General features: G+C 52.2%; 1 protein-coding gene across 7 annotated transcripts in view; it reads left to right on the top strand.

Annotated features, from left to right (window-relative positions):
- Window positions 1–15,966, top strand: part of PIEZO1 (piezo type mechanosensitive ion channel component 1) — a 108,328-nt gene that overhangs the window by 1,659 nt on the left and 90,703 nt on the right. For 6 of the 7 annotated variants that reach the window (XM_053271197.1, XM_053271195.1, XM_053271200.1 and 3 more), the window contains exon 1: window positions 1,718–2,193. The exons of the other annotated variant lie outside the window; for it this stretch is intronic. In XM_053271197.1, coding sequence (XP_053127172.1) covers window positions 2,130–2,193 — 64 coding nt within the window. In that variant the 5' untranslated portion in view covers window positions 1,718–2,129. Of the gene's footprint in view, window positions 1–1,717; window positions 2,194–15,966 lie in introns of those variants that run through there. 7 annotated transcript variants of the gene reach the window in all.

Here is a 15,966-nt window from a genome sequence, read left to right as displayed (position 1 = left end):
AATAAATAAAATAAAAGTAGGGCTTAAAGATGTTAAGTAAACCAACAAGCCAGCACAATGTTGGGCAGCAGTGCTCAGAGGCTTTAGCCTTATCAGGACCAGAAGGTTGTGGGGAGGCAGATTGGGGGGGGGGGACCTTGTTTTCCCCCAGGAGGCCTCTGCTTCATGGCCATTAGACATTCCAGCTCTTTTGGAAGCCGGCCTTGTTTTGGAGACGTCGTGCCCTTGGCCTTGCCGGGATATAATGTTGCTTTCTGATGATGCTTCTCAAACGTGAGAGGTTTTGGAGTTCAAACCAGGAAAGGGTAAGAGAGGGTGAGCGGACGTCTCACTTGTGTGTGGCTCAAGCAGCTGTGCCCCAGATGTGGCGGCTTGCTTAGCAGGCCTGTGAGCAGCAGCTCCCACTTGCTGGGCTGTGGAATCAGCAGCCAGGGGCCAAACGTGCCTCTTGTCTTGCTGCCTGGCAAGGAATCCCTCCAACTGCTTAGAGCTCTGGCAGCAGCAAGAGGGAGATCATTCCTTGCAGCAGTGGGGGGGGGGACTGCCCGTGTGCTTGCTGGCCCCCTGGTCACTTGGCCACGGACTCAGGTTCACAATGCAGCTCTCCCAAGAGCCGAACAGAGATCAATCCAAGAAATACATTCCGAGGGATTAATTAGTGGGAAGCGGACTGGATTCTTCCCCAGGCACTCCCCCCAGTGGCACATTCTTAAGGGCACTGGTGCAGAGCCTACAGCACTACAGTGCTGGATCAGACCATAGGGGCATCTAAGCCAGGATCCTGCTTCCCACAATGCCCACATGCAGGGCATGGAGGTAACAGCGTCAAACACCCCCACACACAACCCCCCCCCAACTGTCCCAGCTCTGCCAGCAGCTGGTTTTGACGGGTTGACTGTCTCTGAACATGGAGGTTCCGTGTCTCCGTCACAGCTAATAGTCACTCACGGGCCTCCCCTGCGCCCCAAACCTTTAGGCTGGCTATGAGCCTGGGTCAGGCCAGTTGGTCCTCCTCCTCCTCCTCCTCAGTCAGTATCTGCTCACAGGCCCAAGAGGCACCTTTTCAAAGGGGAGCCCTCCTCTTCTGTGGAGCAGCAGGGAGGGAGGCGCTGTCCCAGCACAGCATCCCTCCAGTGGCAGCTAGTGGTGGGGTGTCTTGTCAGCCTCTTGGGGACAGCCAGGGGGCCACTTTCTGACCCCTTTCCGCATTCCTTGTGCTGTGTAAACTGCCTTCTGGACCTGTTTCTGTCGAGAAGTAGTATAGGAACATGCCCCGTAATCAGCAGAGTTCGTGCCATCGGCCTTTCCCGGTCCTGAGTCTGAGACCCTTTTCGGAAGAGACACCGGGGCTCACCTGTTCAACAGGTGCGCGGGGCGGCTCCTGGCCCGCAGCAGAAAGCCTCGCTCGCCAGGCTGGCCGCCCCTTCTCACCCCCGTCCGGGAGGGCGCCCTTCACACCCGGGCGTGCCGTGGCGGGGCCGCGGTCTCGAGTCCCTCCCGGCCTCTTCTTGACACGCGTCGCGAGGCTCAGCCAGCGGGTCGGTGGCTGCGATGGGGCCGCGGCGGCGCTAGATGGTGCTGCTTCCCCGGGGAAGGGCGCAGCCGGGCCGGGCCGGGCCGGGCGCACTCCCCGGCAGCGAGCCGGGAGGCCGGCCCGAGCCAGCCCAGGGGGCGGCCAACTTTGACGCAAAGGCGCGCCGCCCCCGCGGGAGCCAGCCACGTGCTGCGGGCAGAGGCAGCTGAGGAAGACGCGCCCGCCGTAAGCAGCGGCAGCGGCGCCCCGCAACCACCGCGCAGTAGAACCGGGGTAGCTGCCCCGCCGCCGCCGCTTCGCCAAGCCGGGAGACTCCAGGTTGCGCGCGGGGAGCCCCGGAACTGCGCCGCCCTCCTCCGAGCACAGGCGCCCGCTGCGCAGGGGAGGAGGAGGAGGAGGAGGAGGAAGCGGCGCCCGCATGGCAGCAGAGCTCCCCGCCCGGGGAGGGGGCGTCGGCGGCGGAGTAGCAGCGCGGGACTAGAAGGGACCTTTGGGGAGCGGGCCCGGAGGCCGCCACCGCGATGCCTGCGCCCGCCACGCGCGCCCTGCCCGGCTGCTGCTGCTGCGCCTGAGCTGCTGCGCCTCTCCTCCGGCGATGGAGCTGCGCGTGCTGTGCGGGGTCCTCTACTGGCTGCTCTTGCCGCTCTCGCTCCTGGCCGGTAAGTAGCCGCAGCAGCCGGCTCGTTTGCGCCCGCGGCTTGGCGGAGAGGGCGCGTTCCGCGGGGAGGCTCCTCGGTTTCTCGGCCGTCGCCCCCTGGGTTCCTCTCGGGCGCTCTTGCAGCCCGGCCTCCTCGGGAGTAAAGCCTGCGGCGTGCGCTCCTCCTGAGTTCTTGTCGGACTCCTGCCTCGGTCCCGACGGAGAGAAGTGATCTCACCTGCCCGAGGCCTCTCGGCATGAAGTGCAGCGGGGGTGGGGGGGGAGTAGAAGAGCCCGGGAAGCCACTTCGCTTGCAGAAGGTCGCAGGTTCGATCCTGGTTGGGCTGGGAAAGACCCCCCTGAGCCTGAAACTTTGGAGACTGCTGCTGCCGGTCAGTGCAGCCACTACTGAGGAAGATGGACCAAGAGTCTGACTCGGCAGGAGGCGGCATTCCTCTGCTCCTAGGCAGCACTGAAATAAAGGACCTCTGATTAGCTTACATCCCACTGACATCAGTGGGACTTTCCTGTAAATTTCGGTGGGATTTCCATGACTAACTCTGTTTAGATTCTGTTAGCTAGCCCTTGCTGAGTCCCTCTCCACCATTTCTTGCCTCCAAAAAAGCAAGTTGGTGTGGGGGGTGGGGGGTTGACCACCTTTGCATTAATCTGGGGAGTGGTGTGCATGAGGGTTGGACCAGATGACCTTTGGGAGTCCCCTCCCCCACCGCACACACACACACGGGCCTGTCATCTGCATATTCTGGCCAGTGTGTGTCTGTTGGGCGGCTTCTGCCTGGCCTTGATTCTTGGCCGCTCAGGCCTCTTTCCTTCCTCCCTTCTGGAGGTCTGAGACACCAAGACAAGAAAGGGAAGCTACTTGGTATGCTGGCACATTCTTCGCTGGTGACTGGATGGCCCATGTGGGAATCTGGCCGCCAGTCACCTGGGTGGGTTGGGAGCAGCGCCTGTGCCTTTCAGAAGACAGTGACGGCAAAGCCGGGGTCTGATCCTGGACACGTGTCAGAAGCAGATGGCACCATTCTGGCCCTCCAGCTGTGGTTCGACTGCAAGTCTCGGGAACCTAGGAAGCTGCCTCCTACCAAGTCAGACTGTTGCTCCATCTAGCTCAGGGTTGTCCACACTGACTGGCAGCGGCTTCTCCCAGGAGTCTTTCCCAGCCCTCTCTTGGAGATGCTGCCAGGGAGGGAACCTGGGGCCATCGGCATGCAAGTCCTACAGTGGACTAGTGTCAGGACATCCTAAAACGAATGCCTGCCACTCGGAAATCCAATGCATTCCATGGCCATTTGGAAGGAACCAGTGCATTTCAGAGGGCATTCCCTCTCATTCATTTTAGTACATACCCTAGACAGGTTTACGTGGTCAGATGCATGGTGTCAGCCTAGTGGACTAGGAACATGGGAAGTCAGACCCTTGGCCCATCCAGCCCAGTATTGTTTACACAGACTGGCAGCGGCTTCTCCAAGGTTACAGGCAGCAGTCTCTCTCAGGCCTATGTGGAGATGCTGCCAGCCTGGGAGTGTGAACCCAGGACCTTCTGCGTGCTCTGGCACTGACTCACAGCCCCGTCGTACATGTAGTCTCCCATCCAAATGCAAAACAAGGCAGGCCCTGTTTAGCAAAGGGGGCAATTCATGCTCGCTGCCACAAGACCAGTTCTCCTCCTCAACGGCCAATAGGCAGAGATGATGGGAGTTGTAGTCCAACATCTGCTGGAGGGCCTGGGTTGTGCAGCCTGTTGATAAGCAAGGCTTCCTCCCTACGAACATACTAGCGCTTCCTAATTCGAATCGTGCATCCATAATTTGACCTGCCAGCACGGGGCATAACTGGTTCGTACTGGGCCCAGCAGACTAAAAGCACAGGGGTGAATGTAATTTCAGATGTAGGTATGGTGAGGGTTTCCTTTTTCATTCCCTCTTGGCCCTTCTGGAATCCTGAAACTGTTTTGCTTCTGGACTGGGACCTCATGGAGTTAAGCAAGGAGTCAGTGGAGAGGCACTGAGGAGAGGATCTCTCCTGAAAACCCACTTCTCTCTCTGACAAAGCTTCTGCTCACTGGCTCTTGTTACCCACTTCCAGCCATGGATGTGTGCTGGGTTGTTTGGCGTCTTGCTCTGGGCACCCGGGTTCACCTGTTAGACTGTAATAGCCGAGTTCTGTATGTGTAAGCACATGCAGGGCTGGAAACACAAGTCACATTGTCTTGGAGCAAACCTGGCCAGGCAGGTTTCTGTGTCTCTTAAAGCAAAGGAGTTTCTGAAGCGTGAAATATCTCCGCTTTCCCAGTGGGAGTGGATGAAAGCTGGAAACTGGGAAAGATTTTTTTTGAAGCCAGTTGGAACCCAAGGGACTTGGATGTTGGAAATAATTCACATTTGGCACCTATAAAAATTTCACGGTTGGCTCCCAGGAATTTGAATTCCCCACCCCCCAGACTTGGTTTAGAGATGTGAAGGCGCCCCCCCCAAAACCCAGCAGGTCCCCCTCCCTTTTCCACCAGGAAAAAGTTGGGTTTTCTGGAAATGGGGGGGCACAAACCCCTTTTCCTGCCCCCATCCCCCAGGTCTTCACATCTCTATCTTGGTTACAGGGCATTGTTGCAGAATGGGGCTTGGTTTTATCCAGACACGAGTTACCAAAGTATGTCAAGGTTCTGGATTAAAATGGGGACGTTTTCCTTTCCAACAAAAAAAGCTTTTGAGCCATATCTTAAAGAGGTTTATAAGTATTATGTACCGTATGGAGAAAGTGGAGACAGCTTTTCTCACAGTTTTTTAATAGTAGAACTTGAGAGCAAGTCATACAATGAAACTGGGTGGCAGAAGATTCAGGACTGACAAAAGACAGGAGTTTTTCAGACAGGGCATAATCAACTTTATAGCATTTGCAAATCATGGAGGAGGAGAGGTCATCGGTGGCTATTGACCTCTCTGCTAGTTTGCTAAGTTAGCTTCTCATCCCTTGATTGTTTGAATCTAGATTGTAAGTCCATAGTGGGCAGAGACCCATCTTTTGCATTGTTTGCATATAAAATGCAGTGTACTCTGAAGTTGCAATATAGATGTTTTTGGACTTCAACTCCCATAATCCCCAGGCCCAGTGGCCTTTGGCTGGGGATTATGGGAGTTGAAGTCCAAGAACATCTGGGGACCCAACGTTGAGGATCCCTGATGTAGAGGACCCGCAAGGAAACATTGCATTACAAGAGATGCCTAATATTCTGCAGCATACAAAATACTTTACCATTCATCCTCAGGGAGTTAAATTTTGCTAGACTGTTCTGCGTGGAAGCTCCCAAGACGTCTTGGGTAGAGGTGCTTGAAGAATCGGGACCTAATACTGTGTCATGAAGGTTACTTACTGGAAGACGGTGTTTTTTCTGCTTATGATCTTGTTGGCACACCTGCTTCCTTAGGGATGACCTTTAGTTTTTATCTAATGAGACATTTCACTGGTTGACAGCTGTGCTTGGTATTGAAAACAAGATAGGGTTACATAGAAAGCTGCCTTCCACTGAGTCAGACCCTTGGTCCATCTAGCTCAGTATTGTCTACCCAGACTGGCAGCGGCTTCTCCCAGGTTGCAGGCAGGAGTCTCTCTCTCAGCCCTATCTTGGAGATGCTGCCAGGGAGGGAACTTGAAACCTTTTGCTCTTCCCAGAGTGGCGGCTTCATCCCTTGAGGGGAATATCTTGCAGTGCTGCTCACACATCAAGTCTCCCATTCAAATGCAACCAGGGTGGACCCTGCTTAGCAAGGGGGACAAGTCACGCTTGCTACCACCCGTCCAGCTCTCCTTTCCCCAAGCTGCCCCTTGTTCTGCAATCCGGCTCGGAGTGATTCTGACCGTGTCCTCTGCAGCCCTCTCTGAGGTTTGGCTTTCCCCCCACAAACCTCTTTTGTTTTCCTGGCCGCTTCTCTTGCGTCAGCTGGCTGTCAGTGCTCTTCCCCCTCCTCGCCCCAGAGGCCTGTGTTTGAACGTCCCATGTACACAGTTTTGCACAAATATTTAACCAGCAAGCGAAACTTTGGCCATCCCCAGGCTGCTGCAGAGATAAACTCTGGAACAGCCGTTGGTGAATGCACCCAGCAGCAGCAGTGAGCAGTGAAGGGAGGAGTCTGGCTGAATGATTCGGAGATGTGAAGGGCAGGCTCCTGTGTCCTGGAATTATCTTCCAAGGAAGTTGCTTTGTGCTGGACGGAGGGAACCGGGCAGCTGTTAAGACATTCCTTGCTTGGATCATTGCTGGATTTGCGAATGTTCCTCCAAGTGCGACTCTGATTTGCTCTGGATTGTTGGGGCAATCCATTCCTTCTGGCTACAAAAGCATTTTTCTGCTGCATCGGAAATCTGTTGTGCTTGCACAATGCTGTGGGATGGCCAGGTCGCTCTTCCTCCCCGCTGCCTGCGCACCCACTGCCTTGATACTGCCGCCCAGAACAAAACTCACTCTGCACACAGATGAAAACATAATAGAGGGACCTCTGCTTGCAGTCTAAAAGGAACATAGGAAGCTGCCATATACTGAGTCAGACCATTGGTCCATCTACTCAGTATTGTCTTCCCAGACTGGCAGCAGCAGGCTTCTCCAAGGTTGCAGGCAGGCGTCTCTCTCAGCCCTCTCTTGGAGATGCTGCCAGGGAGGGATCTTGGAACCTTCTGCTCTTCCCAGAGTGGCTCGATCCCCTGAGGGGAATCTCTTCCAGTGCTCACACTTCTAGTCTTCTAGCTAAGGGGACAAGTCAGGCTTGCTCCCACCAGACCAGCTCTCCTCTCCGAAGCACAAGGAGACCCAGCAGCAGCCTCTGGGCAGAAGTTAGGCTGGGCTGAATAGTAGCAGCAGGAGAGAGGGCATGTCCTCGCCTCCAGCCTGTGAGCTCCCCGGAGGCATCTGGTGGGCCACTGTGTGAAACAGGATGCTGGACCCGATGGGCCCCCTTGGGCCTGATCCAGCAGGGCTCTTCTTATGCTCTCCCCCTGCTAAATATAAGAGAGCGACCACTTGAAGACGTGTCTTGTTTAACCCAGTTGGCCGGGGTTAGCTGCACCGATTCTTGATTCCAGGCTGGGTACTGCAGAAGAGGGCAGGGCAGCCCAGATGACCAGGGGCCTGGAGCACTTTCCTTAGGAGGCCAGGCTCTACAGCATCTACTGCATAAAAAAGGGAAGCCTGCTGCTGCTGCTTCTTTTCCCCTCCTTGTCGTCTTGACTCTTCCCCCCCCCGCACACCCACACCGCCCCCTGCCCCCTAAATCAATACAGCAGCTGTTCCGGGATCAGCGGGGATTGTGTAGGGAACTGTGGGTGATGTTCCAAGAAGAAGCCTGGCACGTGGCAGAGACCTTTCTTGGCTACAGCACAAAGCCACCCGCTGCAGCTCCCCTGTCAAGCCCATCCCTGGGCAGCCCAATTCCTGCTCTGTGTTTGCTGCAAGCTCTGAAAAAGCCCCTTGTGTCTTTGCAAGGACAGGAGCAGCCTGGATGGCCCCACAAGTCTCCTAGTGTCTACTCAGGCCATATTGGGGGGGGGGGCGGGGATGGAGGAGGAGGAGGAGGAGGAGGAGAAGGAGAGACTCCACAAGCAGCCAGGCCTCCTCTGCTTCCCCAGGGAAGTTGGGGGCTGGCAAAGGAGAGCTTTTCCTTTCAGCTGGCAGAAAGAGGGGTGTGTGTGTGTGTGTCTTGCCCGCTGCCAGCCTGACTTCTGTGCCAGGGTGACCCTCTGGGGACTCAGGGGAATGTGTTTTCCAGGCCAGCAATCTGCATGGGTGGCCTGGGCATGAATCCGTGGGGGGGGGGGTGTCCAGTTCTGGTCTCCTCCCATCTCGAAAAGGAAGTTCTAGAACTGGGAAAGGTGCACAGCCCAGGGGCTTGGAGTCCCTTCTGAGGAAGTAAGCCTCATGGTGGGGCGAGGGGGTTGGTTTAGTTTAGAAGCGTGGGGTGGGGAGGGAACACGACAGCAGTTGTGATAGAACTGTGCATGGTGTGGAGAGGGTCTTCTTCCTCTTCTTCTTCCTAATATATTAGAATATAATACTGGAGATTCAAGACAGGCCCAAATCTGCCGGCTTTGCACAATTTGCTGCACAAGCTGTGGCGATGGCTAACTTATTTGGCTTTGAAAGGGGTTTAGATAAATTGGAGGAGGAGGAGGAGGAGGAGGAGAGACCTACCAGTGGCATTGGCCATGATGGCAACGTGGAGTCTCCATGTTCTGGAGCAGTATACCCCCAAGCCAGCTTCTGGGGAGCAACAGTGGGGGAGCGCTGTTGCTCCATGCTGAGTTTGTCGGCTTCTTACTGTGGCATCCGATTAGCCACCGCCAGGTGCAAAAGGGGCTGCACGAAGCGGATCCTGGGTCTGATCCAGCAGGCCTGATGCTCTCATTTGCTTGAGTGCCTTCTGGCTCTGAGACAAGCCTCTTTGGCTGATGCCAAATGGGGACTGATGGTGTCATCCTGACCAATTTCATGCCTGCTGCCCGTGGCCTCCGCACCTCTTTCTAGGTAGCTGCTTCAGCCGTCACTGGGTAGTTTCACTTGTGGTCGTGGCTCCCTGCTGGGGCGGGGAAGAGATTCTGCAGGCCACCTTTGAAGCAGGGGAGACTCTGTGTGGTTAGTGCAACCCTCCTGCAGACTAATTCCACGACCAGCAAAATTTTGTTTGTGTGTTCTCGATTTCTGCCCTCTCAAATAATCCCCAAGTTTTGCTGTTTGCTCCTGCGCGCCTCTCTCGCTCCCCTGGCCTTGATGACTCACCAAGTCGTCTGCAGGATGTGAGAAGTTTAATTATAACTCTGCCTGCAAATGCTGTTGTGAGTTCATCTGGTCTGAACCCGGCTTTTCTGGCTATTGTTCTCAAAAGGAAAATGCTGCTGGGAATAGTGACTGGGCCTGGAGATGGAGACGTGCTGCAAAATCTGGGCTAGGTTGCCACTCACCCTGTCTCCTAGGGCTTCTCTGCAGAGACAGAAGCTGTGACCTTGCTGGTTCTCCAACTCCTGTTCAAACCAGGCTTTTCTTCTTCTTCTTTTTTTTAAGGAGGTCTCATTTCTGCAGCGTAAAGAAAAGATCTGTCACGCTTAACTCTTTGTCAGATCATGGTTTCTCTGTGTTTGCTGAGCATTTACATTTCTTGCTTTTGCCATCCAAAACTGCAGAGTCTGACTCTTTGGTTCCTGCTTAGGGTGTGCAGCCTCCATGCTGATGCAGAATTTGACACCAGCCTTGCCCAGAGAGGCTTGCCTGCTCGCCTGGAGTGAGTAAGGATTTCCCCCAGAAGACCAGACTGGGAAACCCTTGTAATCTGGAGCTGAGGGTGATTTGCTTATTTGGGTGTTTTTCTTTTAAGCCACTGTTTCATAAATAGCTACAGTATTTTGTTTTGTTTATTGCATGTTTATACCGCCCTATATAACATCACAGAGCTGTTTGCAATTTAAACCAAACAACAACTAAAACCTAAAAATCATGTAAAAACAAATTAAAATGACCATCAATAAAACTTTTTAAAAAATTAATAGGTAGGCATGTGTGGAAAAGCAGATTTGTAAGCATAAGATTTGTAAGAAATTTATTAGCAGGGTTAGGATAGGTAAGAGAAAGTACTCTTGGTAGGAGAGTCAAGAGTCCTATCCAGACAATACATTGTACCTGCATTCAGATATTTGCATACACATTTACAAGTGTTTGTGTGAATGACTTTAGCAAGAGAACTTGGGTACAGACCCCAGGAGGACCCAGATAAGGAAGTGTTCTGCTGTACCTGCATTCAACATAGCATGTGAATAACTGTACCTGTATAGAGGCCTATGCTTACCCCTATTCAGACATTATGTTGTATGAATGTAGATGTGTTTGTGTGAATGAATGTACCTGTGTTCATTTTAATAGTGAATCTGGATACAGGCCCTCTCAAATGCAGGGCACAGAGAGGAAGTGTACTGCTGTTCATCATAACATGAGGATAACTGTTCCTGTGTACAGATCTATCCCTGCATACACTGCACACTTATACAGGTGCAGAACATAATGTGTGAATAGGGGACATAATATGTGGTGTAGTGGTTAGAGTGCTGGGCCTGTGTTCAAATCCCTACTTGGCCGTGAAGCCCACTGGGTGACCTTGGGCCAGTCTCTCTCTCAATCTAACCTACCTCACAAGATTGTTGTGAGGGAAGGAAAAGACCATATACACTAGGGATGTGCACGAACCGAGTTTTGTGCGATGAGGTCCGAATCGGTTTGGTGGTGGAGAGTGCGGGTGCCATTGATGTTTCTGTCCACGGAAATAGCGCCTGCGCATGTGCAGATGCTCTGTGTGTGCTGGTGCCATGCAGGGGTTCTTGGGCACCGAGCCAGTGCACAAACCTCAGTTCGTGCACATCCCTAGTGTACGCAGCACCAAGCTCTTGGGAGGAGGAGCTGGATAAAAATGAAATAAGAATACTTCACAAAGTGCGGAAATAATGTATAGAATCTGTTGCTACAGGGTGTAGTGCTGTCTTTGAAAGTGGATTTTTGTAATTAAAATATTAGTAATTATTTGTCAGGGGATTAGGTGAGTTCATGAGGGAAGGGAAGTCAGGTGCTATTAGTCACAATGCTAAATGGAGCTTCCACATCCAGCTACAGTCTACCTTTGCAAACAATAGGGGAGGGGTATTGCCATCATGCCCTACCTATGTGCTCCCTGGAAGCATCTGGCTGGCCAGTGTGGGAGGGGATGAAAGGCTAAATGTCTAATCCATTTTAGGTGCTTCAGTATGTTTGTGAATATGATTACAAGGTTGCACTGAAAGGGATGATTTGTTCTTCTGGCACTCTTATCGTGTTCTCCTGGAACCTGAAGGTCAAAGCCTAATGCAATCAGAATTTCCCCTTCTCTGAATGTTTTTAAGAAGGAACTAAAAACATACCTGTTTAGTCGGGCTTTTAGTTTATAGTTTTTTTAACGTTTCGGTTTTTAGAGTTTTTATTGTATTACTGTCTTAATGGTTTGTACATAGTGAACCGTCCAGGGACTTTTTGCCTAGGGTGGTATATACATGCACTTAAATAAATAAATGTGGATGAGATTGTTCTCCTCCTTCAAACCCCATGATGTGTTTCAGATGCCCCTCCCCCCCCTGTTAACTTCTAAGAAGACAGGTGCCAAGCTAGCCTGGGCACTTGAGAGACAGCGCAGTGTAGTGGTTAGGGTGCTGGACTAGTACCGGGAACACCCAAGTTCAAATCCCCGTTGAGCCATGATGAATTCACTGGGTGCCTCTGGGCCAGTCACTTCTCTCTCCACCTAGCCTCCCTCATGGGCTTGTTCTAAGGATAAGCATAACCATGTGTGCACCCCTCTGGGCTCCTCAGAGGAAGAGTGGGATAGAAATGGGGTAAATAAACACTTCTCCCCCCAGCCCAGCAGGCATCCTCCAGCCAGGAGCCTAGTTCTCTGATTCCAGGTGTGTGGAGCAGGCTGAGGCAGCTCTGGGCAACAGAGCAGCACTCTGTTCATGCCTAAAGGTGCTCCCTGCTCCTGCTGCGTCTCTCCCAGGCCTGAGTGCTGGCACTCCTATCAGGTCCTGGGACTGCGTTCTGTGGGGGACCTGACACTCCTCCTCACTCTCTTGCAACCCCCCAGAGATCTCAGATGGGGCTTCACAGGAGCAAAGAACACTCCGCAGAGGCTCACAGACACTTGGTTATTCGAGCTGCCAAGCGAAAGAGCTCCTCACACTGGAGTTGTTTGGCGTTTAACAGATTAGTTGGCTAAGGTTTGCAGAATGTTAGTGTTTAAAGAGTAGGCTTTTTCTAGGATCTTGGAAGAAAGGGGTGGTGTGAGAACATAAAACCTAACCAATAAAAGCACCGTGCAGTATTTAGGAAAGACATTCTGTAATATATTGGGTTTTTTCCATCATATTCTGGATTATGGAATGGAAAATATTCCCCCACTACACAAAACAACAGATCTTAAAATGTCTCTGAACATAAACAAAGGTCCCCCATTGTTGAAGATTCTGGTTTTTCTTGACTTCTGGATCCTTGACTGTTGATGGTCGATCCTAAAAGGCAGAAGCTACCCACGACTTCAGTGTCTTCAAGATCAGTTCTGAGGCTAGTTGCGGTGCCCGTTGTCATTCGGTCTTAGCCCCCTAAATAGTCAATGGGGAGGCAGGGTGCATTAATTTCCGATTCAGGCTTTCGTGGATTCCTCTGCCCCTACGAACTTGCAGCACTGATGGCAGTTCTTGCATGTTGGGTTTGAGCCCTGGGATTGGATAGAAGTTCCCGGGCTTGGCCCTGGAGTAACTGTGGTTCAAGACACACTTTGGCCTGCTGAGAAAACCACATTCTGCTACTCTGTTCCTCCAGCGTGGGCTTTGCGGCAAGGCAGACCTTGCTGATCAAAGGGTTTTGCTGCATCTTTGTTTCTTGGTTGGTGTTTGCTACACTAGAAAGTGCATCCTTTGGAAGCAGCACCAGCAGCTATAAGGTCTATCGGCAACTATGATAGCTAAGTGGAGCCTCCGGGTCTTGAGGCAATCTACCTCTGAATACCAGTTCCTGAGGGGCACCATAGGACAGACTTGTGACCTTCAAGTCTTGCTTGTGGGCTATAGGATGCTGAACTGGTCCAATCCAGCCTCTGGTCCGATCCAGCAAGGTTATTTGGAACCTGGCAAGCTACTTGCTACTGAGTCAGACCATTGGTCCATCTGACTCAGGACTGTCTACACTGACTGGCAGCGGCTCCCCAAGGTTCCAGGCAGGAGTCTCTCCCAGGACTACCTGGAGAGGCTGCCAGGATTGAACCTGGGACCTCCTGCATGCAAAGCAGATGCTCTTTCGCTGAGCTGTAGCCCCATCTCCTAAGGGGAATACCTACAGCAGACAGTGCTCACATGTAGTCTCCCAGCCAAATGTAAATCAAGGCAGACCCTGCTTAGCAAAGCAAACAATTCATGCTGGCTACCACAGTGTTACGTCCTTATGTCTTATGGCAGGGGGTAGTCGTGGCAAGAGTATTGGAGTCCCCCACTTACCCATGAACCTCACTGGTATGACCTTAGATCAATCACTCGCTCTTAGCCGCACCTACCTCACAGGGCTGTTGGGAGGAAGAGAGCTGATCTTGCGGTAGCAGACATGCACTGTTCCCTTTGCTAAGCAGGGTCTGCCCTGCTTTGTATTTGAATGGGAGATGGAATGTATGAGCACTGTACGATGTTATCCTCAGGGGATGGGGCCGCTCTGGGAAGAGCGCCTACCTGCTTGCATGCCATGGGTTCCACAGGACAAGAAATGCAGAAAAAGTTGGGTGATGCTGCTTATTTCATCCCACCCGTGCTCAAATTGCTAGGAACAAGTTTGCAAGTCAGGCAGAGTTCAGACCTACACGCACCAGAACAAACGTCACCCCCGCCCCCCGGCAACTTGGTCTAATGCTTGCTGCGTCTGTGTGTGGTTTCCTTCTGCTCATGCATGTATGTATTCAGAGCAGTCGGAATGAGATTCAAAAATACTGCATGCAAGACAGATCGGTGCCCATCTGGAGGCTGCTTGCATGATCAGTTTGTGCGATTAGAAAATGTTATGCTTCCTTTCAGTATTTCCTGTGTCGCTTTCTATTAATTTGCTACAATATAGTTAAGAGTAAATCAAAGTAGCAGGCCTGCCCGCATGATCTGTGGCAGGATGGTGGTGATAGAGGAAATGTGAGGGTTTCCGCCTGTCTCAAGCCTAGAGCTGTTCTGCTGTCCATTTCAGTTGCCAGATGTGGGAAGCAGACTAATCAAAGTGTAAAGGTAAAGTGTGCCGTGGTGTCGACCCCTGGTGCCCACAGAGCCCTGTGGTTGTCTTGGGGTTGACCAGGAGGGGTTTCCCATGGCCTCCTCCCGTGCAGTCTGAGATGATGCCTTTCAGCACCTTCCTATATTGCTGCTGCCTGATAGAGGCGTTTCCCAAGGTCTGGAAAACATACCAGCGGGGATTTGAACCGGCAACCTCTGGCTTGCTAATCAAGTGAGACCTAGATCACTGGGCGGGTTTGTAGCCCCTATTTTGCATGCAGAAGGCCCCAGGTTCACTCCCTGGCAGCATCTCCAGGTAGGGCTGGGAAAGACTCCTGCCTGGAACCTGGGAGAAGGCAGTCATCGTAGACAATCCTGAGCTGGGTGGACCAGTGGTCTGGCCTGATATAAGGCAGCTTCTTAGGGAGGGGCCCAAGCTTGGGGGCAGAGCGTCTGCTTGCCTGCAGAAGGTCCCAGGTTCAATCCCTGGCAGCATCTCCAAGAGAGGGCAGAGAGAGATTCCTGCTTGCCACCTTGGAAAAGCCGCTGCCAGTCTGGGTAGACAGTACTGACCTAGATAGACCAGTAGTCTGACTCAGTATATGGCAGCTTAAGCAACGATTGCCATCCCCACCAACAATCTTGCGAGCAGGATCCTGCACCCATTAGATGGTGGTAAATGGTTACAGCATGGACCCTGCCACACCCAATGGCTAAACCCCTGAAGCCACAATGGCAGTTTCTTGACTCATTTCCCCAGTGAAAGAAAGTTGCCCTCAGTCAGGAAAGCCTGAATCACCCCTTTCCTCTCTGCTTGGGTGGTGCCCATCATTTGGTAGTTCTTGGGTTTATATTATGCCCTTATATGCCTTTGGCCAGCTTCTTTTCCCGCATGTTAGGCGTAACTAGAAAGAGCACAGAGGAGGGGCTGGGAAACGGAGGCTGTTTCTTCAGGACCTCTTTTGCAACTGGCCCCCTTGCTTTTTGCAGAGAAGCCCCAGATGGTTGCAGTCGGACGCTTCCTGTGCAATCGGTGCCTTTCCAGACCTGATTGCTGTTGCTGTTTTGCAGTGAAACACAGCTAGTGTCAGAGTAGAAGGCAAAATACCAGGGAAGCTTTTTGGAGTGCCTTTAAATGGAAAACATCCTCTTGTCCCTTTTACTGGTTGAAGAATTGCCCCTTTATTATTACTACTACTACTACTACTACTACTACTACATTTATATCCCGCTCTTCCTCCAAGGAGCCCAGAGCAGTTTCCTGATCTGTGTGGCCCTTAATTGCATGTTTATTTCCATATCTTATAGTGAAATAGTGCTACTCCATTATAGAAATGCAAAGTTAATGCACGGGAATCTGTCATTAAACCCTTTCCGCAGGGGGGCAGCAACTAATAATTGGGGCAGTTTCAGCAGCAGGCTTCTCCACCATCAACTACTTGTGAGTGCCGTAAGAGATTCCCCTTAGGGGATGGGGCCCTAAGGGATTGTTTCTCTCAATCCCAAATAAACATCGCTGTGGTCGCAAGCATGACTTGTCCCCTTTGCTAAGCAGGGTCTGCCCTGGTTTGCATTTGAATGGGAGACATGTTTGAGCACTGTAAGATATTCCTCTCAGGTGATGGGGCTGCTTTGGGAGGAGCGTCTGAGGTTCCAAGCTCCCTCCCTGGCAGCAGCATCTCCAAGAGAGGGCTGAGAGAGACTCCTGCCTGCAACCTTGGAGAAGCCGCTGCCAGTCTGGGTAGATATTATTGAGCTAGATGGACCAAGGGTCTGATTTGGTAGAAGGCAGCTTCCTGTGTTCCCAACAGGAAGCGATAAAGTAGCCAAGACCTGGAAGCAGGAAACATTTAATTAACATTGGAAAGGACCTTTGCTGTACATGACTTGTGAGTAAGCATACAAGAATCTGAACCATGAAGAAGAGCATTGCTTTTTCAAATTATTATTTTAAGGACAACATTTAAAGTTTTGCCTGATTAATTTG

The sequence above is a fragment of the Hemicordylus capensis genome, chromosome 9 (genome assembly GCF_027244095.1).
Source record: "Hemicordylus capensis ecotype Gifberg chromosome 9, rHemCap1.1.pri, whole genome shotgun sequence".
Lineage (NCBI taxonomy): Eukaryota > Metazoa > Chordata > Lepidosauria > Squamata > Cordylidae > Hemicordylus > Hemicordylus capensis.
This window is presented reverse-complemented; position numbering and strand designations above follow the sequence as displayed.